Genomic DNA, 22,237 nt, shown 5'->3' with positions numbered 1-22,237 from the left:
TGAGAGGTGTGAGGGCAGGGCGCAGAGGGGGCTGCCAGCCTGGCGGATAACTGCCAAAGGCAGCTCGTTTCCCAGCCCTGGGCTGCCCTGGGACTGGGAGACACGTGGCTCCTGCTTCCCACTCTGAGCTCAGCAGCCCTGGGCGCAGGGACCACCTCCAGGCATTGGGTGGAGAGTGATGAGCTGTGAGTCCTCACACCCCTTGAAAGCTGCCACGGTAGAAACAGGCTCTGCCACTGGCCACTAGAGGAGAGGAGAGATGCCCTGGAAGTCAGGGCTGGGGTCTGAGGACCCCCATGAATGCTGGGAGTCTGAGGTGTCCCGTGCACTTGTGCTCAAGGCCTCTGGCCTAACCCTGCCCCTGTGGTGGTTATGGTGACCCTACCCTAACCTCTGGCCTGAGACCCTCGAATGCTGTGGGCCAGCAGAGGGTTGGCTTCCTGACAAAGCACTTGTGTCTTCACTCCTTAGGGCCACAGCGTATCCAGCCTGTCTGGCCCCGTCCTGCCCAGACCTCCCAGAAACTGAATAGGAAAGAATGGGGAGAACCACTGGAGCCCTAGAGCAGTGGCTGCTGACAGATGTGACATGGCCCCAGAACTCTGAGTGCCCCTCCCCCCAAGCCACAGCCGTGAGTGGCAGAGAAGCTGTGTCCAACGTCTGCCAAGCTGCACACATTCCCACGGGAGCCCTCGCGCTGGCGCAGACAGCTGTGCTCCAAGCAGATGTCCTCGCAAGGATGAGGACAGTGTGGCCAGCGCTGCCCCATGACTCCCTGGGCGGCAGCCAGCCCACCAGCTCAGCCTCCATGGCCTACAGAGCCCGGCTGTGGCTGAGGGCAGATCTGGAGCCCCCAAGGTTGGCCATGCCAGGCCTAGGGGCCACTAGTACTCCATCTTTGCGGTGCACTGGGTCTCTGCTTTCACTGAGCACGCAGTCCAGCAGGCAGTGTGGGGAGCCAGGCTCCTGAGGTGCAGCACAGGAGTCACCTGAAAAGCACACACAGGGACAGAAGGCAGCCCCGGGGGTGTCAGGGCTGGGACAGTGATGTATTCAGAAAGCTGTGGGGCCTCACGAAGGGGCCTGGCCTCAGTGCTAAAGTGTGAGACATCTGTGGGAGCCAGCCCCCCTCCCAGGGTCCACACAGCCTCAGGGCTCAGCAAAGTCACTGTCACTCTGGAAAAGGTTCTGTCAGCCCTCCCAATTCTGGTCCTAGTCAAGCCTGCCAGCCAGAAACTGAGCCCAGTAGTTCTCGGTCCTCATCCAGGGCCTCACTCCCCAGTTCTGGGGCAACAACCTCAGTCCTGCTGCACCCTACCACTGTGGCCCTGCTCCCTGCAGCTGCAGGTGGATGGGAAACCAAGGGCCCAGACACAGTGGCAGCAGAGGAGTTGGGGCCAGGTCCTCTGGGTCACAGAGGAGAGACCTGGCCATGTTCCTGAAGGCAGGCATGGGTCCCCTCTCTGCAGGCAGGCTGGAGCCCCACCGTGGGCCCCCCAAAGCTCAGCCACCCCTGGTCCCTCGATTTTTTTAGAGCTCCTTCCTGGCCTCACTGATTCCCTGAGCTCAGCAAAGCCCGCCCTGCCTGAGAAACACATTTGGATCTGATGGAGTAAGAGGTGCTGAAGTTAGAAATATTTGCCTGCTGCAGTCATGTGGATGAGCATATGGTGCATGCATTTCACCTCCGCGAGCGCTCCAGGAACCGTCTAACTCAGGAAGTATCTAATTCTATAGAGGCAACGCGAGACCTTTAATCATCCCCATCAAATAATTTAAAACATGATTTTTTTTTTTTTAAACAGACAACTGGGCTTGCACAGTCAGCTTGAACAACTGAATGTTGTCCTCATGATTCGCTTTGCTGTTTCCGGAGCGGAACCACCTGGTCCCCTGAATTTGCCTCCCCACACACTGACCGTTTTGCCCGGCCATTCATCACCAAGGGAAGAAGGCCAATGTGCTCACAGATGTCCTCACCTTTGAGCAGAGCTGGGTTGGGGCAGCAGGGCTCTGGCAGACCCACTGTTGCAAGGGTGAACTGAGACAGATCAGGCATGGGCATTCAGGGCGCAGGTACTCTGGGGCCACTCAGGCTAAGCATCTCTCTGAGACAATGACACTTGACTGGAAACCCTGGGCAAAGCAATTGGGCTGCCTGCATGGGCTGCAAGGGCCCCTGGGAAAGCATGCACTTGGCATTTTGGTGCCTCCATTGGGGAGAGATGCCAGGCAGCTCATGTCTATTGACATCTGTCCATGCCACACAGAATCTCTGCCCTAGGCCACCTCTGTGAAGACCAAGACCCTTGATCAGCTGCTTGGCAGGGAATTCCTGACCCCACTCAACTCAGAGCTGGTGTTTCCTCCCTCAGTGACTTCTCCCTGAGGTTAAAGCTGAAGCCTCCTGAAAGTGGCTGGGGGCAGAAAGGACTCTTCTCCTTGCCAAGGGCATGCTGGGCCACAAGGGAACATGCTGGGCAATCCCAGGGCCCAGATGTATTGTGTGACAGTGCACATTTGGCCCAGAGATTCTTCAAGGTCACTATGATTCCTCAAATAACATATGAAAGCACTTGTCAGCCTGTGTGAAGCCCCCACCAGCCATCGTTAGCATCCAGGAGGTTGAGTCTGTCTCTCGTGACTCCTAGGCATTCTGGGTTTAGAAGCTGATCTCTCTCCAGGACGTTGGGAATGACCATGGCTCATGGGGCTGACATGTGGAGAACACAGAGCCAGGGTTCCCTAGGGCTGACTGGAGGCCCCAGGACCTGGCAAGCCTGTCCCATGACCCCTTCTGAGGGGGCCAAGTTAGGGGCCTTCTATAAGATACTTGGGGTCCCTCCCATCTCAAGAAGAGGGACCCATCCTTGAAGACTGAGGTTTCCATCAAATCTGAAACAAAGGCTCCAAGATCAGACTACAGACACCCTCAGGGACTCCAGACAGCAAAGGAGTGGCCCTCTGCTCACCAGCACAGCCAGATGCCAGCCACACAAGTCCTTGTCCCCAAGTGCAGAGCCTGGTGGCTGACCAGTCCCTCCGTGAACATCTTGTGTGGGCTCCGAGGCGGATGTTGGGGTGCTGAGCCCACTTCCTCAGAGTTGGGCCTCAGCGCCTGCCCTCACCTGCCTGCTGTAGGCCAGACGAGTTCCCAGGAGCCTATCTGTGCAGGACCTGTCTTTTCTTTTTCAACAAGAGAGGGGAAAAAAAGAGAGCTAAGCTCTGACGTCAGGGGCCTGCAGAGGACAGCAGAGTGGAGGCCATCTGGAGCAGGTGCTGGCAGCGCCTCTGGGAAAGAAGCCGAGGCAGCTGCCTGTCAGGTGGGGGTTGGGGGGGAGTGTCCCGGGGTCAGGACTCCTGGCACAGGAGGGTGCGCCCTCCTGGCATTGCTGGCCATCCCAGGCCTCCAGCTTCGATCCTCAGGCCAGGCCAGTAGGTGCAGAGCCCACGAGACCTGGCCAGGACTCTGAGTCTTCGGAGGCCCGGCACACCCAGCCGGTCCAGGGGAGACCCTAGCCCACAGCCCACCACTCCTGAGTGTGGACGTGCGGCGCTGTGCGGTCCTTCGCCTCAGCTGCTTCCGGCTGTGGGCTCCAGGTCCCCGATGGCCTTTTCCCAATTACAGGTGGTGAAACCCAAGGCCCCGCGCAGAGATGGGACCTGGCCAGGATCCCGCGGCAATTTCTCTGCCTGGCCTCCTCGAGAACCGCTCATCGCCTGTTCGTGTCCTTCCTGGGAAGTTATGCAGCTGGAAGGGGCCCCGGGATGAAATAACTGCACAGAAAACAGATGGGCCGCCAGCAATCCTTCTTCTGTTGGCCCAAGAACTCGCCGTTGCCGCCCAGGGCCAGGAGGGGGCGCCACTGCCGCCCACCATTGGTGAGGACTGGGTCCTCTAGTCTCAGCAGCGCGGTCCTCGGACTCCCAACAGCCTGGTAGGCTTCCCTCTCTGGGAAGCCCACCCTGCTTGCCCGGGCTGGAAGAGGAGCCTCCTGAGGAGGTTTTGGTTCCTGGGGTTCTTCTCCTCAGTGGGTTCTGAGGGGGGAAGGCAGGTTCCCTGGCTGCAAGGGCATATGTGACAAGGGACATACTTCACTACAGCAGTGCCAGGTCCCTGAGGCCCAGTGACCTGTCCTCCCTCCTTTGCCGTCAGGGAGTTTTAATGCTAAGCAGTCTGTACAGTGCCCTGAATGCTAATCTCAGCTGCTCAGTGTGTCAACTGTCCCCAATGACCTGGGGATCAGGACTAGAAAGAGCAGGAGAGGAGAGGAGAGGGGAGGGGGGCAAAAGAAGGGTGAGAGAAAAAGAAGGAAAAGGGTCACAGACCCAAGCCGTGTCATAGGAAGTCATTTTCTCCACCAACCATCCAGAATAATTTAGTAATCATTTCCAAAGCTAAATAAATTGATACGCAGGCTGGCAGGAAGGTCACAGAGAGCTGGGAACCCTCGTCTACCTCTGACATTCAGATGCCCATTGCCTCCCTCCCTGGAGATCCTTGAAGCCCAGTACTGGACCTGCCAATCAAGGCTGGCACAGCACACCAGGAAAGCCAGGAGTTTTCTCTGTCCCACATTGGCACAAGCCTGTAATTCTAGTGCTTAGGAGACTGAGGCAAGAGGATCACCAAAAGTTTGAGGACAGCATTGGCTACATAGTGAGTTCAAAGCCAGTTTGCACTACCTAGTAAGATCCTGTCTCCAAATGTCAGACAGAAGGGAATCTTTGCCAAGCTTGTCTAGGGACACAGAAGACAGGAAGGACCATACTACAGATATTCAGAGGAGGTCAAATTGAGCACCAGAAGCTCCTGACCTCCCCTTCTTAAAGGGCTTTTAGAGGGTGTAGCTGCTGCACCCTGGACCCAGTACCTGGCTCTAGAGTCAGCATGCCCACTAGCTCTGAAAACAGGTCAAGGTAAAACAAGTCCCAGAGAAGTTTGGGTGGTGTCCTCTCTGCCCAGCAGATAAAGAGGGAATGGGACCCCCACAGCTCTTTCTTCTTCTTGTTTCTCATCCTTTGTCCTCAAGTGAAAGATTCCCATCCATGGGCGTTAACATGCTGGGGAGTCAGTCAGGGGTGCTGGCTGCAGATGCCCGTCAACTCACCACAATGACAAACAAGGATCTTTCCAGGGAGCTGGATATGCAGCCCAAGCCCAACATTCTTTCGAGGGTTATTGCCTACCTAAAATGGGATACAGAAAGACCTCCTGAGTCTCCTACTCAGGGCCAAGAGTGAGAAGGGGGAGGGGAGAGAGACCGAGGGAAGCCAGAGGTCCTGGCTTCCAGTGCTCCAGGACCTGGGTCTCAGCCAGATCCACCCTGGAGTGCCTGGTTCTCCAGGTCCCTGGAGGCCCAGCCTCCCCACACTTTCTGAAAAACACCACCCTAGCTCTCTCGAGGGTCCTCTGCACCCCTGGGAGCTGCCACCATGCCCAGGTCTCAGCCAACTTTCTTTCCTCCAAGCCCTCAGGCTGCGCAGCAGCCTGGGGCCACACGTTCCAGCACCCCACTCTATTCTTGCCAGAGTCGAGGGAGCCAGATGCCCAAGCCCCGGAGAAGACAGTCTGAGTGGCCGAGATGTATGACCGCATTGGACAGTCATAGTGGGACCGCTCTGCAGCCCAAACCGCGATGGGGGCACCTGTCTCGACTTTCAGAGGCCAGGCAGGGCCTGGACCGTGTCAGGGTCCCTTGGCAGCCTCTTTTGGGGCACAGACACTGGAGCGACAACAACAGGCTTCAGATCCTAGAATCCACTGCCTAGAGGGAGCTGCACTCCGGTGCGAGCTGTGGCGGCGGTGAGCACGTGTCACCGCTGTCGCGCGCCAGCACCAGTGTTTGCAGCCTGCACTTGCACACCTTCCGCCCGGCTCGTGTTCAGACACGAAGGCTGGCAAAACGCTTGCACTTCCGAGTGTGGAAGACTTGCACCCCCTCCTCGGCCCCGGGAAACCTCGCTCTTCCTGCGCCTGCCCTCAGGGTCCTCTGCGCCATCCTCAGCCTTTCCAACCTAATGGTATTGGTGGAGTCGCCGCTCTCCGCCTGGAGAGCAAGTAAAAGCGAGGGCGTGATGCCAGCCCGCGCCTGCCGGGTGGTTGCCCAGGGAAGTTTGGCAACAGGACAAGTCTGTGTGGATTGCTGGCAGCGCCAACCTTTTGACTGTGTGACTTTGTGTGACTTAGTTCCTTGAGGCAGTATTTGCACCTGCCGTGAGGGGAGCCGCTCCCTCCCAGGTAGGGTGCGTGTGGCTAGGTCCCCACGGGAGCACCGCGCCCTGGGCACATAAGCACTGGCAGGCCACCGCGCGCTGTGCAGCTGGGGTTTCCCAGCGCGCGCCGCTTGCAGCTCCGAGCACTGCCCCAGGGAGCCCGCCGCGCCGCGGGGTCCCGGGGCTGGAGTGGGGGTGGGAGCCGGGGCAGCCCCGGCAGCTTTCTCCCGGCCTCCGGGGCGGCCGCGTGCGAGGTGCCATTGGCCTGCACCGCCGAGTGGGCGGGGCGATGACATCAGCGGCAGGTTGGGCTATAAAGGCGCGAGCGGAGCCGCGGGCTCAGAGCGCACCCAGCCGGCGCCGCGCAGCACTGGGACTCTCGCTTGCACACAACCCTCTCCGTGCCCGGCGGCCCCAGCGGCACCATGCACCTCTCCCAGCTGCTCGCTTGCGCCCTGCTGCTCACCCTACTCTCGCTCCGGCCCTCCGAAGCCAAGCCCGGGACGCCACCGAAGGTGGGTGCTGTTGCGGGGACGGTGGGCCGGCGAGGGGCGTGGAGGGCACTGGGTCTGCGAGGCTGCCGCGCACCGGGCCGAGCGGAGAGCGCGGGGACGCAGCAGGGCCCCCTAAAATTGCCCTGGAAGCCCCACACTCATGGGTATCCCGGCCTCTGCGCATATGCAACCCTTCCGTCCAATGTGTCCCGCTTGGCAAGAGGCGAGGGAGTGAAGGCCTGCGGCTCTCCGAAGGAGCGGGCAGCCGCGGCAGGTGGATGAGCGCTGAGCCGTCGCGCGCTCGGGGCCCGGCAAGGACGTCGCGCTCGGGGCCCGGCGGCGGGGCATCGGGGGCCACGCGTCCCCCGCGCTGCAGCGGTGGTCCTGTCACCTGCCCACTCTTTCTCCGATAGGCCCCGCGAAACTCCCCGGGAGAGGAGGTGGCCGAGCCCCAGGCTGCTGGCAGCGGTCAGAAGAAGGGCGACAAGACCCCCGGGGGCGGCGCCAACCTCAAGGGCGACCGGTCACGACTGCTTCGGGACCTGCGCGTGGACACCAAATCGCGGGCGGCGTGGGCCCGCCTACTGCACGAGCACCCCAACGCGCGCAAATACAAAGGAGGCAACAAGAAGGGTTTGTCCAAAGGCTGCTTCGGCCTCAAGCTGGACCGGATCGGCTCCATGAGCGGCCTGGGATGTTAGTGTGGCGCCCCCTGGCGGCGGTGAGTACTCCCGACCCGGCAGCTGGGCGCCCTGCGGAACCGAACCGACCCGGGTCCCCGCGGGCAGGGCCGGCTCCTCGCTGATGCGCGGGCCTGGGACCGTTGCGAACCCAGGCAGCCTCTGGAGCGGGGCAAGGCGATCCTGCTATGAGATCGAGGGTACACGAGGCTTTGCCTGCCACCCCATTTATCATCCCATTTTACAGATGAAGTGGAGGATAAAGTGGTTAGGGAAACTGGGCAAGGTCAGAAATGGCTTGGCCTGGATGAACCCTCCCTATGGCTTCCCCGGGCTCACAGCCATGGGGTAGTGGCCCAGGGATGGAGGGAAGGCTGGCCAAGCATCAGGACAGATGCCGAGAAACGCCTGCCCCACGCCCGTGCAGATCAGCTCAGCTGGCAGCGTCGCCGCCTTTCTGCCTGGGGCACCCGGGTCCTCTGTCCTTCTCTAAACTGACTGTGGGCAAACTGGTCTGTCCAGGGTCCTGATGCTGCTGCTGCGGGGGCAAAGCTTGGTGTCTATGACCCGGTTTCATGGCAGGGAAAGGAACAGACTAATATAAATCTTACCTCCTGCCCTAGCCTCAAACTTGACAGGTCCCAAAGGGAGTTTCTTGTTAACCCTGGCCCCAGTCCAAACTGTGCTCTGGGTTCGATACTTCTGCTGTGGTCCCTTCACTCTCCAGCAATGGAGACCTCAGTCTTGCCAGGTACTGCTTGGTGGCAGTTTGCTGTGGCCGAGACACCCCCACCCTCATTCCGCAGCACTCTGGTGTGCATGGGATGACATCTGATGTTGACGCCGCGTTAGGGTCAGGCCTGCTGCTTCCCAGCACTGCCTAGCTGGCCAGACTGCTGCCACCACACGTCCCACACCCAGCCTGCTGCACCCAGGCAGGGATGCTGATGGGCAGCTGCAGTACCTCCAGAACATTGCCCAAGCTTTCTTTACAGTCTCGCAGTAGGTGCCACTGATTTGTGAACCTATTCGTGTCCCCTTACTAACTCGTGACCAACTGCAGGGCCAGGCCCTGGCCAAAGGTGAACCTGGCTCTGAGGAGTATTTGTCAATGCCCAGAGGAGCAACACAGCCTAGCCTGACAGCCCTGCCACCTGCTGCCTGCCCAGTTTCAGCATCCCCTTCCTCTGCCCGCAGCCAGCTTTAGGGGGCCGTGTGCTACTTCCCAGTTTTGCAGAGGCTTCACTGCCTGTGACCTGTCCCCTCCCCTCACAGGTACTTGGGGACTACCACTGTGATGTGCTTGCTCTCTTCTCTCCTGTCTTGAAATGATAAGATGAAGAGTGAGACAACATTTTCAGTTTGTGGTTTAAATGCTAAGCTCAGACTTCAGAACCTACACAAAAGTGAGCGGGTCTTCTCTGGGTCAGTGCCCGCAACACTTCTCGAGGGTGCCTTGTTCTTAGGCTGGGCATCCAGGGTGCCCATGTAGGTGGCGTGAGATGCCAAGTAGGAGGAGTCCAGATGCTAAGACCACACTACTGGGCCAGGGCAAGTCGCCAGCTACCCGGAGGGGTTCACCTTAAATGAGCACCTGCTGCCCGCAGCCTTGGCCTGCTCTCATGCTGCCCAAGCCTGTCCCTGATGGGACATCAGGTCATTCTTGTGGTACCTGCATTCACCAGGTGAAGTGCCTGGCCTGGCCTAGCAGAGAGAGACAGTGTAGGTTTTCTGTGCAGATGGAAGCCCTTCTGAGGCTGTGTCCATCTCTCTACTCTGGGGTGACCTCAGCTCCAAGCACCCCCATAATGACTGTCGCCAGTGGTTATAGGTCTTGATTATAAAATACTAATGACAGACACTGGGTGCGGATGGAACCTCAATAGCACTGTCCCTGGGCCTCAGAACATCACAGACATCTGCCATCTGTTCAGACACATGGAACAGCCAAAGAAGGCAGTGGGAGAGCTGACCAAGCTGCTCCAGCCTACAGTCCCTCTGTGTGCCCTGTCCTCTGGGAGGGAGGACATCATGCTTGGACCTGGAGCAGCCACACAGCTGTAGCGGGGACTGAGTACAGTGCTGATCCATCATCTGGTCCTCCCAGACCCCAAGGCCAGCCAGGCTGTCCGCCCACAGCTGGCGCCAGCCTCTGCCCTCTCCCAAGGGGCCCCAGTGAGAGAAAGAAGTGCTGTCCCCTGAGCGGCAGCTGTGACCCAGCCACTGCCTAGGGCTAACAGGAGGCTCCTCCAATTCCAGCACCCACCCTGGGAGGTGACTATTATCCATTTTATGGGTGAGGAGAGCCATACTCAGAGCTAACCAGGGCCACTAGGGAATCAAGGTCAGAATCCCTGAGTCCCCAGACATTTCCATACTCTGTCCCTGCATGGTCACCCAGACACACAGATCAGAGGCAGGCAATGAAGTAAGGGTCTGTGTTGCAGAAATAAAGATAGGTAGATAGATAGATAGATAGATAGATAGATAGATAGATAGATAGATGGCAGGGGCTGGTGTCCTTCTCCTTGTATCACGGCTGCACCAAGCACGGGCCCAGGGTGGCCTGTAAGTAGGCAGCCTGAAGGAGGCCTGGCTGCACCCTGGTTCCACCTGTGCTGGAGGCACTAATGCCATGGCCACAGGAGACAGACCCCAGAAGCGTCCTCCTCTACCGGGATGGCCTTCACCAGGGGTCTGCGGGACTATGGCCAGAGGCCCTCTGCTGCAGGAAGGAGAAGAAAGTTCTAGAAATGCCCCACAGGCCAAGGGCCCAGAACTGAGCGTGCTGTGTCCTCTGTTTCAGGACTGGGAATCGCTCCGCACACTGAGGTCATCCTTGGTCTCCAGCCGCCGGCATCTGGAAACACCTCCAATGCGATGTGGCTTTTACATTTCTTTTTCTTTTTTTTCTTCCCCTGGTACTGGGAATACACAACACCAGCTGTTTTATTATTATTTGGGGAGGGGAGGGTATGATTTTATTGTTTGTTTTTTCTTGGAAATGAAAAATAAAAAGTTATATATTATATATATATATATATTATATACATGGAACACACCTACACCGACTTGACGGCAAGGGACGGTTTTTAAGAGACTGACAAAACCAGCTGTAAAACATTGCTGTTTGTAAATTCATGTCATGCATAAATGTATTTATGTTGTAAAGCTATTTATATTGTTTATAAAGAGATATTTATAAAAATTTTATTTATGTAACTAAATGAAAGAAGCCAATCATTGTAATGTTTTTGTCCTAACTAGTTGAAAAATGTAAAAAAAAAAAAAAAAAAAAGTCATTCCATGAACATCTTGAAAACTGTCTTTATTTCCTCAGTGGATTGATTGATGGATTGCGAGACGGGCTCACCAGGACCCAGGCTGGCCCTGACCTCATGGCAATCTTCCTGCCTCAGCCTCCCAAGTCTGTAATCATCAGTACGCAGCACAACTCCTAGCTCTTTGTATTTTCAGGAATTAGTCTGAGGCAGAGGGACAATATGAAGAAGAAGCTTTCACCTCCAAGTGTCTTTATCAGCCCGCTTCCCAATTCCAGTTTTATTCGCAGCAGAAGCCCCATGGGAACCTTGGTACAAACACAGATGCCTGTACCATGCCAGCCCCACCCCTGGGGCTTGCTGAGACGGCAACTGAGACTGGTCATAGTGGCGCGCTCCTATAAAATCTCAGCCCTTGGGAGGCTGAAAACAGGAGGAGCACTACGAGTCCAATCTGTGTAGTGAGACCCTATAGACCCTGCACTAAATACATTAGAGAAACAAAAACAAAAAATCAGATGCCTGCCCACGCCCTCTGATCCTCACAGCCGCATCTCCCAGCACAGGACCAGGCACGTAGAAGTTGTCCATGAGATCCTGGCCAGCCATGCTCTAGCCCACCCTCTGGGCAGCCAGTGTCATGGATGAGCTTGGCTTGGTGCTGGGCTCCTCAGTGTCCACCCTCTTGGACCTTAGGGGAAGCCAGCTGAAATCAAGGCCTCTCTGGAGAGGGACTTTGCGCCTTGGCATCCCAGCAGCACTACCAGGCAGACTGGTGCCCATGCCTGGGACCTAGGAGGGGTGGGGCTGGGGAGTGTCCTGGGTAAGGACAATGACTTCAACACCGCCTGGGAGCTGTGGCCACAAACTTCAGATAGAAAAGATGCCATCAGATTTCCTGTTTGCTGGGTCTGTGGTTTTACTCTCTGTCTGAAGCTGCTAACAATCACAGTTCCTAAGCTCCATGAAGTCTTGAATGTGAAATTATGAACTAAGATTTAGAATTTGTGTATATGATTTAGGTTAGAATGTCTTCTGAAAGCCCGCAGGAAACCTTTACACAATTCAAAAATCATCTCCCTCCCTCCTGGCTTAGCAATGCTCTGGGCAGCCTTTCCTGTCCTCTGTCCCTTGTTAGGGGGAAGCAAGGGCCCAAGAGCCTCAGGCTGGTGACAGTAGGTGGCTTGGGGACACTCAGCCTGGTGGCTTGGGAGCTGCAAGGCCCTGCTCAAGAGGTCCAGAGCAGTGCTGTTGCTGGGGGAGATGCCGGCATCCCAGCCTGGTGCCTTTGTTCCCAAGTGGCAGTTTCTCGGGTAGACAGCAGCTGACCCAGTAGGGCTGGCATCTTCTCACCCATTGCCCATTTCTGGTCCCCACCAGGCCTGGACGTGGCTCCATTGCTCCATCGCACCCTCTGGGCCTCTGGGGACCTGGTCTCTGTCTGTGAGATAAGGCTGCCACCCTCAGGCCTTGCCAGGGCCTCAGCTAGTGATGCTGAGCACCCCTCAAAGGGGCAGCAGAGCAGGAAGGGGCCCCTAACGCCAAGGGCTGCACTACTGAGAGGGCTGGCAAATTCTAGGAGCCCAAGGGCTCCCCAGTGGACAGAGTCAAGCTGCCAGAACCCAGGACCCTTGGCTGAAACCACAAGTGCTGTCCTCCCAGGCAGCTGTGGTCCTGCCTCAGCCTGGGGCCAAGGGGCCTCCAGACCTCTTCTGACAACCACACCTGGCCTCTAGGTACCCTGTGTGGTCCCCACTGCAGAGCTCTTCGGGAAAGCTGATGAAGATCAGAGATACTGGAGCAACCAGCAATGTTTAGAGACCCCCAAGATTCTCCAGGGACCTTAACCCAAAACGCCTGGCCGCTAGCCTGGGTCCTGTCTCCTTCCGGCCTTATGTGTCCCATCTGAACTGCCTGGAGAGCACACACCTTGTGTCCCATGAGGGGTCACAACAGCCAGGAGTCGCTGGAAACGGCCCCATGGAGAAGCCCAGCTGGAGTCTGGGCCTCTGCACCATTAGCAGCTGCTCTGGGGTGCAGGCACCTGATCTCACTGTGCTCTGGGAGGCTGAGGCAAGAGGGTTGCAGGTTGGCGCCCACCTTGAACAACTTAGGAAGACCCTGTATCCAATAAAAAACAAAAGGGGATGGGGTTGTAGCTCAGTGCAAAGGCATCAGGTTCAGTCACCAGTGCCGCTAAGTCAATAAATAAGTGGGCTTAAGTTCAGATATTAATGCAGACGATTTAAGGAAGGAGCATTCCCAGTGGTCCAGGCAGCTGAGGGGAAGAAACACATGGCTAAGGGCGGGGGGGCAAGGCTCCCCTGCCGAGCAGACTCAAGGGAGCTGTGGCAGGAGCAGCGGCAGGAGCTGCGGCACAGGCAGAGGTGCCATGGGTGCGACGCCAGGCAGGGTAGGATGGGAAGCAATCCACCACCCCCTCCCACCTCAGGCTGAGCTCTGATTGGTGTCACTTCCCAGAAGCAGGCCCTGGGGACACAGGCTGTCAGAGGCAGTGATAGGTGAGGGAGTCACCTGCACAAGCGGCCTTGGGTCTTGGGCTTGGTATCCCTTCTCAAAGATGGGGTCTGGGCACTAGGTGTGGCCAATGTCAGCCTCCAAGGCCATCACTCAGCTTGGCTTGGTTCCCAGGCCCCTGGTGAGCAGATCCACAGCTGTCCTTCCCGCCGGTGCCCACACACTAGTGTCCCTGGGCTGGTGGCTGACTGCTGGATGCTCTCTATCCTGGACAGAGGCACTCGCCTTCTTGTCTCACTGCGGGGCTCATGAGTTGCTGCCCCCAGTGGACTTTATCCTTATCAGTTTCCTCACCGGGCCTGCAGGTCCCTGTCCCGCTGGGGCAGCTCCACCCTGGCCATGTTCCTGGGAGGAGGCTGGATGGCAGACGGCCCGCTGTGGCAGGGCCATCCCCTGGGTCACACAGCTCCAGTGACCTTTCCTCCTGTCAGATTTGTGAAAACATCAATCAGCTCGGTAACTTTACATTTTTTCAAGATACCAGTATATAAGCTCTTAAATTAACTCTTACTTTGTTATTTTCAAATCTGTTTCTCTTCTTACGTATACGAATTACTGGGAAAGCTCGTCACACTGGCTTCCATCACACTTTTCTGTAGTCTCCAAACGCACCTCTGAACGCTCACTTCTGAGTATGACAGTTTCCAATCCTGAAGCTTTACCTTGTGGAAGTTCTCAACTTCTTCTTCTCTCTATAATATACTCTCGATGTTTTCTCTCAACAAGTGCAATTTAATTTTGGCTGAATTCATATTTTTGAGGTTGGCTCAGTGCTCATATCCCTTCTGCCTTATTAAGTTCCTAAGTTTGAAGCAATTTTGTGAAGGATACATGGATACTCTGCAAAGAGGGTGAATGCCTCAAGGTGGAGAAGAGGGAGGGGAAGGGATGTTACCAGAAGTCAGACATGGTGAAGCTGTATGTGGTCTGCGTTGTACCCACGCTCCGGTCCCTGGCCCTGTGGATGGAATCATTATGTGCTGCAAACATGCACTAAAGCAAAACTTTTTTAAAAAAATGAATCAATACCTGGCTTTGCATGCCACGCCGGACCCACCCCCGGGTGTGCTGAGCCAGCCATGGAGTCCAGGCCTGGTGGCACGTGCCTGTAATCCCAGCACTTGGGAGGCAAAAATCAGGAGGATCACTACTAATGTGGGCTGTGTAGTGAGACCCTGCATAAAAAAAAAAAAAATTTTAAAAAGAAAAAGAAAACTATTTTTAAAAAATGAAGAGCGCCTGTTCACATTGTTTAAAGTTCTGTAAATATTCCCCTTAACTCTTGTCTTACCCTATCCGTGCCTTCTAATTCTATCTTTGATTCACTAAAGACTGATGAAGATGCTGAAAAATGCGCTGACGTTTTCCTCTTCACATTCCTGAAGTATGGTTGTAGTTTCTTCAGTACATTAGGGTCCAGGGTTATCAGGCGTATTAGCTACGAGAAGTTACGCCTCGGCAGCAAGCAGCCCCAAATCTCAGTGGCCTAAAATGCCAAAGTCTTGATTCTTGCTCTAAGTGTCTCTGTCACTTTCTCCTGGGACAGAACACCCAACAGAGCACCCACAAACTCAGGAGAGAAGAGGTTGACTGAGGCTTTTAGCGGTCCAGTCTGGAGCTGTCAGCTCATGGGCAGGAAGGGGCTGGCGGAGCAGAGTCCCTCACACCGAGGTGACCTGCAAGCACAGAGAGTGAGGAGCTGGGAGCAGACGCACCCACACCACGTCCAGCGCAGCCCTCTCTGGGCCAGCCCCTCCTCCTCCAGCCTTGTCCCCTGAGCACTTCTCAGTGGGGGGGGGGGGTCCACAGCTGAATATAGCGCCCCGTGGTCTTGTCACCTTCTGCATCCAGGGGACCTTTAGATCTAGGCCACTCCAGAGATGTGCTGTAGACGCAGGATAGCACCTCACCCTGCGCCAGAGTGGAGCAGGGACCCCCATGTCAAGCAACTCCCTGTCACTGTGACAGAATATCCAGGTTCCCATCTGTGAAGAGGAAGGTGGATCTGGGCTGACAGATGCATGATCAGGTGGTGTCATCACTGGGGGCCTGGGGCAGGCAGTGAGTCATGCAGGGGTGGCCCTTGGGGGCACTACGGGTTCCCCAGAGCCCTCAAGTCCTGCCTGCTGGCCCCTCCTCTTAGGTTTCTCCACCCTGGTAGCACCAGCCACACAGGAGCTCAGGGACAGTGTGGGCCACAAAGCCCTGTGTACCGCCCCACTCAGCCAGGCAAAGATGGGACCGCAGCCTCGAGGGCAGGCAGGCGAGGGATGCCTGGTGCTCATAGCTCCTCCCTGACCATTCTGCCTTGAGAGGTGGGAGCACAGGCCTCCAGGTGCCTGGAAATGGAGGCACCACGGCCACGGCCACGGCCAGTGTTTGCTTCCTTGTGCCACACACTTCCTGGAAATGGATTTTCTCCAGTCCTACTTAATTTTTGTTTACGTTTCACAGCTGTGCCTAAGCTTTCTTTTTCTTTTCTATCCTCCTCTTCCTCTCCTTTCTTCTCCTGTTCCTCCTCCTCTTCCTCCTCCTGCCTGAGCCTCCCAAAAGCTGTGGTTACAGGCATGTGTCACCACACCCAGCTGATGCTCTCTTTTGTGTGTGTGTTTTTAAAGTTAGGTCTGAGATAGGCATGGTGGAACACACTGATAATCTCAGCACTGGGGAGGCTGAGGCAAGAAGATCACCCACCACCAGTTCAAGGCCAGCCTGGGCTACATAGCAAGACTTTGTCTCAAAAAATCTGAAAAAATAAGAAAAAATAAAATAAGAATTTCCATGTATTTATGAAGTATTAGCTTAAAATCTCTGCAGTAAACAACTTCACCTTTCATTGACAACTAGATTGTTCATGTTTGCTATTGCTTGTGCATGGCCTGGCTTCATCTGAATTCATTCTGAGAATCTGTGTTTAAAGTTCTTTTCTTTAATTCCTTTGTTCCTTTTTTACTTGACTTTTTTTTCCTGTGGACGGCTGTGCTTGCTTTTATCTTCTGCAGTGATTTGGAAAGGAGACATCCTGTTTTTAATTCTATTAGTGATTCCTTAAGGTTCTCCATGAAAATTATTAAACCCACATTTATACTTATATCAAAATCAAAATCACAAACAATAACTGCATTCATCCAAAAGACAGAGGATGTAGGACATTTGCTTCTTCCTCGGTCTCCTCTTCTCCAGGGACATAATCCAAGCGCACTTCTGATAATGGACTGTTAAACACACGAAAACCACCCTCAAATGATTTTCCAACTCTTGGTTTTGGTTGGTTATGTTTGTTTGTTTGTTTGAGCCAGGGGCTTGCTCTGTAGTCCAGGCTGCCCTTGAGTTCGTGGTGATCCTCCTGCCTCAGTCTCCTGGCTATGGGAGGCATCGCACCGGAATCAGATTTCCTTGTGATCCTGCAAAGCTGTTGCCCGGGCGCACAGCGCCCAGCAGTCGTGGCCTGGGCCCTGCCCCGTCGGCTTCTGCTGTGATGCGCCCATCTCTCCGACACAGCCTGTTGTGCTGCTGTTGTCTCCTACACAACGGGTCACACAGCACCCCAGGGCTGCGGGCACTGCCACCCCAACACATGGCAGGAGGATGTAGGACTTCTGTGGCTCCAGCTTCCGGTTCCCTCAGATGGCATCGCCCACAGCTGCGAACTGGAAGCTGCAAACGGAGGCCAGGGCTGTAATGAGAGCTCCGCAGAAGCCGGCGCTGTCACCCGCTGCCTCCCGCCTGCATTCACCGCAGTGGCCTCTGTTGCTGCACACTTGCCCCGGGGGAAGCCGCGCCCCCTGTGACAGAGAGAGGCAACGGAAGGCTGTGCGGCCTGCGAACCCAGCGCTCTGGAGGCCGAGGCAGGAGCATCGCTGTGGGACCGAGATCGCGGCCAGCCTCGATTACACCATGCGCCCAGAGCCAGCCTGAGCGGCGCAGCGCGCCCCTGCCTCAGGAAACAAAACAAAAAACTCAAAAGGAGGCGGAAGCCATTGGGTGCCCGATGTTTCGGGCCTCGAAAAGATTAGCCCAGAAGAGCTTAGCGCAGCTTCCGCAAGTGACCTGTTCTGGTCTCTCAACCCTTTGCGGAAGCCTTTCCCCCAGCTTCTCCTCCCGGGCAGGCGCGGCCACCCCCAGGGTGGCGCCCCAGGGCTGAACGGCAGGGCCGCGCTGGACGCGCGCAGCCTGTTCCGCACGCGCCGCCTCTTGCCGGAGCGCCGCGACGGCTCCGGCCGCTCTGCGCAGGCGCCCCAGGCCCCGCCCCGTCCTGACCCCCCCACCCCACTCCCCACCCCACCCCCCACCCCCCTTTTCCCTGCAGCTGCGTCCGGCGCTCGGCCAGCGAGGGTCCCACCTCGGCACCCAGAGCACATTCAGTGCCCAGCAGCGGTTTGTCGAAAGAAGAAAGAGCGTGTTCGCAGCCGAGTTGCGGGTTACAGCGCTTACAGGGAAGGAAACGCGACCCGGGTCCTCAGGCGCGGCGGCGGCGGCGGCTCGGTGCGACCGCCCGGGCGCGCAGGGACCTCCGGGCTGCAGTGGTCCCGGGGCGGCAGGAAGCCGACCCGGCCCGGCCCTGGCCCGCGGGAAGCTCGGGACCCAGGCCGAGGTCCGGAAGGCCCAGAAGGCTGCGCCTAGGGCTTTCCGCCCTCACGTCAGTCCCACCTGAGGCCCAACCCTGCCCTTCTCACCTGCCTGCCGGGTCCACCCGGGGACAGTGGCCTGGCCCAGTACGGGGACTGAAATGCACGTGGGTCCCTCCTGTCCAGGTGGACAGCACCCAGGGTACACGGAAGCCCGGAGGTCACAAACTGGAGGTCCTCAGATTTCCCAGTATCAGAGCCTTTGAAATACAACTAGGCCAAGAGCTCTGTGAATAATGATATGCCTTGATTTTTTTTTTTTTTTTTAAAAACTTATGGCGGGCATGGTGGTGCGTACCTGTAATCCCAGCATTCCCTGGGAGGCTGAGACAGGAGAAGGGCTGTGAGTTGGAAGCCAGCCTGAACTGCATTATCGAGATCCCGTCTAAAAAAAAAAAGAAAGAAAGAAAGAAAAAGAAAAATTGTAAATTAAGCATAATACAAGTGATATTTGATAGTGAAAAGAATCAGTGGTGTGGAGACTACATTTATCAAAATTCATCAAATCTAAACTCACCAGTTGGGTGTGGTGGCGCACACTTGAGTAGGGAGGCTGAGACAGGAGGATCACTTGAATTTGAGGGCAGCCTGGGCTACAGAGTGAGTTCTAAGCCAAGCTGAACTACATAGAAAAACCCTGTCTCAAAAGGACTAATTAAACAAATAAAAACAAACTGGCCCAACACTTCCGATGGGCACACTTCCTATATATAAATTATGCCTAGGGAGGCTCTCTTGAAAATACAAAAAAAGTGTTGGGAGAGGGAGGGCAGTTGGGGACCTGGCCAGCAGGTAGGGCGTCTGTGAATGCCTGAGACCGAAGAGGAAAGAGGCCACCAGAGCGGCCCGGAGCTGTCGCCTGCCCTGTACAAAAGTCTTTCACAGGCGACACCTCAGTTTCTGACCCCAACGCCTTTACATTCCATGATGCTTCAAAAGAAACATGCACTGTCAGACACGGTCTGCCACCACTGAGACACACGGGGCCCACGGTTCTGCCACGCAGCATCGAGGATGACAGTCAAGTTTGATCCAAACACGCTGGCACTTAAAGTTAGCCCTTAATTTCCGAAATATCAGCAGTCATTTTTTATTTAAATTTTTACAGGGCCTCGCGAGTCCTTAGCGAATCAAAGGCTGGCTATTGCGGAGAAAACCACAGCCTGCTGGTGCCCTCTCGTGGTGAAGTGGAAGAACTGCATAAGAGCTGGTTCAGGAGAGCTGTTAAACACATTTACTAGTCCCCCACCTCTGACTTCAACCTGGACAATCTGAGCTGGCCTGAAAATGTGGGCCTTAACAAGTTTCTGCGGGGGCCGGGGAGATGGCTCAGTGGAATAAGCACTTCCCTGGCAAGCGCAAGGGCCTGAATTCAATCCCCGGTTAAAAAAACAAAAAAAAACAAAAACAAAAAACAAGTTTCTGCGGGTCCCTACTTCCGCGTTTTTTGGAATTATACTTTGAGAATCGCTGATCTAGGCAATGTAGCCAGCACCAGTTTATATCATGGTATTGGACTGATCATTGGGAAAGTAATGAAAACAGCATTTTCTACACCTCAGCAGGGACCTTGGGGTAATTTTTGGTTGGTTTTCTTTTTATTTATTTATTTATTATGGTTGGCTCAGCCTGACCTGGGGGGATGGAACCGCGGTCTCTGTGCTTGCCTAAGCTTGCCTAAGCAGGTGCTGTAGTCTGCTGAGCTAACTCACCAGCCCCATTTTGGTTGGTTTTCAGTCTGCCAAATGTTTGTGATACAATTTTAACTTTTTTTAAAAAAGCAAAACAGTTCACCCAGCCAGGTGTGGTGGTGTGTAGCCACATGTCTCCCAGGTAGCAGATGAGGAAGCTGGGGCATTCTGAGTGCCCCTGGGTGGCGCTGGCTCCCCATCGGGGACCTTTCCCTCCTGGGTGCTGAGTGGGTTTTGCCTTCTGAGGTCTGAATGTATCCCCAAATACACGTGTTAGAAACTGAGCCCCTAATTCCACAGTGCTGAAAGGTGTCCAGCTCAACGGCCTTCACGGCTGGGCAAGTGTCACTGTGGAAGTCTCGGTGGGGGAAGTGTAGGGGACACAGCCACTCCCTTCCAGAAAACACTGACTAGGAGCCAACCTGCACCAAGATTAGCCTCTCCTGCCCCTTGGACCTGGATGACACAGGCTGCGGAAGTCAAGGAGTGGCACCCACCAGTGTGTGGGTCCCCAGTGCCACTGGCTGGCAGGGAGGTGACAGGCCAGCTATAAATAGCCCTGGACTCTGACCACCTGTAGAGAGAACGTATTAGCTCCCAGAGGAAGTCCCCTTATGATCCCAGGAGCTAATGTCTCCACCTCACAGCTCAAAAGAGATGTGGTAAGCTGAGTTCATCCTGGCTGCATCATCCACAGGTCCTGACACCTGCAGGGGGAGTGACGAGGTGGAAGGCACACATAGCTTGGTGCCATGGTCAGCCTCTGGGATCGGGGAACACAGTCTCCTCAGTGACTCCAGGGCAGGATGTCTTCTCCTAAGAACAGTCACACTGGATTCCAACTGCAGAGCTTTGAGAAAAACGTGGTGGCTTTCAGGGTCTGAGCTTTGGTGACCCGTCCCAGCCAAGAAAGCAAGCCCGGCCGCTCAAGAGAGAAGCGAGGGCAGCCAGGCAACTGGAGTTTGAATTTTCCTGGCAGCACTAGGAGACCCACACCACAGCCCACAGAACCGTGGGGTGCTGTCCATGTCCCAGAAGTGCTCTCCCCCTTTTCACCTTGAACACAGCCATCGCTAGCTAACACATGTCGCAGGCCATCTCTCGAGGCTCCTGCGAAAATCTCATTCCTGCTGTCACTATGGACAGTCATGTTAGACAGAAATTAGGCAGAGCTGACTGACCTCAGGGAAGTCGGTGTAAAGGAAGAGACCCTCAAAAACGGCATCTGTGGGCAAATCTGAGTCAAACCGGGCCTGCAGGCCTCCCTGGAACCTTCAGCAGTTTGAGATTGCACGATGATTGGCACCGCCCCTTCCCACAGTACCTCTGCTCTTTCTCCAGTCAGAAATCATGGATTAGCTGAAGTCAGTGAACTAGGCTCGCCTGTACCCTCGCCAGGTCCCTCACTTCTTGACTGGATCAACCTTAGCTGATGACATTACTCTACTTGCCCCAGGCAGGGTAGCACACGTGTTGGGGTGACTGAAGCAGAAAAGTCCCTGTGTGTTAGAGCCCAGGAGCCATTCTATTCTTCCAATAAAACTCTCCTAACTCCTTTGCTACTCAGCTTCCATCCTCAGGGCCGAGTGACCAGGGGCGCCATACACAGGGCAGCAGTCCCAGCGCCTGTAAGCGCTCATGGCCAGCTGAGCAAGGAGCTCAGCCCTACCCAGGGGTCAGCCCAGAGCCTGGGGTGAGGGAGCAGCAGTGAGCCTGGCAGCTGTCACCCTAAGCGACAGCCTTGGGAGCCAGGATGGCTCCCCAGGAAGGCAGGCTGAGGTGGTCTGCCTGAGGGGCTGGGCGCGCTTTGCTGGGCGCTTTTCCTTCTCCAGGCTGGCCTGGAGCTCGTGGTGATCCTCCAGCCTGCTAAGTGCTGGAGGACAGAAGTCGTGGCTGCCCCCTTCAGCTCTCAGTTTCTTCACACTGCTGACCAGACTCTCCCTCTCAACCCTTTCCAACCAGAAGATACAGTCCCATCCCCTTGAGCCAGGCCATTGTCACATTTTGTTCTCCACACTGAGGCCACGTAGCCTGCCTTCTCCTCGGCTCAAAATCATTCCTGAGCACAGGGCTGGCTTAAGAAGGGGAGAGGGGTACCCACAAAGGGCCTAGTATGGTTTCCTGACACCTTTAAAGAAAAGGAAGAAAGCCAGATTGTGGGGAGGGGGACACGCAGGAATCCTAGAACTCTAGGAGGCTGAGGCAGAAGGATCCCCAGTTCCAGCCCAGCTTTGGGCAACAGTGACTTAGCAAGAACATATCTGAGGAAAGGAAGAGGGCCAGGGCTGTAGCCTAACAAGAAGGAGGGGGAGAGAGAGAGAGAGAGAGAGAGAGAGAGAGAGAGAGAGAGAGAGAGAACAGAGAGACAACCACTGTGACATATCCATAATTGTCAATTTTATTTTGGGGCAGAAGGTAATAAACAGGGGCCGGGGAGATGGCTCAGTGGAATAAGCGCTTCCCTGGCAAACGCAAAGTTCTGAGTCCAATCCCCGGTTCCGCAAAAAAAAAGAAGGTAATAAACATTTTTTGCATTTGAAGCTGCAATGTATGTTTATTAACTTTGCTTCTGATATTCCTTAAATTATCTAAGATGTCAGCAGCAGTCACATATGTAAGACTCCAGCTAGCACAGGCACTGCTTTATAATTTGTCAAAAGCAAAGTTAAGTCTCAGCCCCCGTGGAGAGCGATTTCGCCGGATCTGGCC

At 55.6% G+C, this 22,237-nt stretch overlaps 1 protein-coding gene across 1 annotated transcript; it reads left to right on the top strand.

Annotated features, from left to right (window-relative positions):
* The first annotated feature begins 6,595 nt into the window (after nt 1–6,595).
* On the top strand, nt 6,596–10,706 carry Nppc (natriuretic peptide C). Its single transcript, XM_004637311.2, has 3 exons — nt 6,596–6,731; nt 7,124–7,431; nt 10,197–10,706. The coding sequence occupies exons 1-2, from the start codon at nt 6,642–6,644 to the stop codon at nt 7,409–7,411; spliced, it is 378 nt and encodes a 125-aa protein (XP_004637368.1). The 5' UTR covers nt 6,596–6,641; the 3' UTR covers nt 7,412–7,431; nt 10,197–10,706.
* The last annotated feature ends 11,531 nt before the right edge of the window (nt 10,707–22,237 follow it).

Source organism: Octodon degus, unplaced genomic scaffold (genome assembly GCF_000260255.1).
Source record: "Octodon degus isolate 3935 unplaced genomic scaffold, OctDeg1.0 scaffold00089, whole genome shotgun sequence".
In the NCBI taxonomy this organism is placed as follows: Eukaryota; Metazoa; Chordata; class Mammalia; order Rodentia; family Octodontidae; genus Octodon; species Octodon degus.
This window is presented reverse-complemented; position numbering and strand designations above follow the sequence as displayed.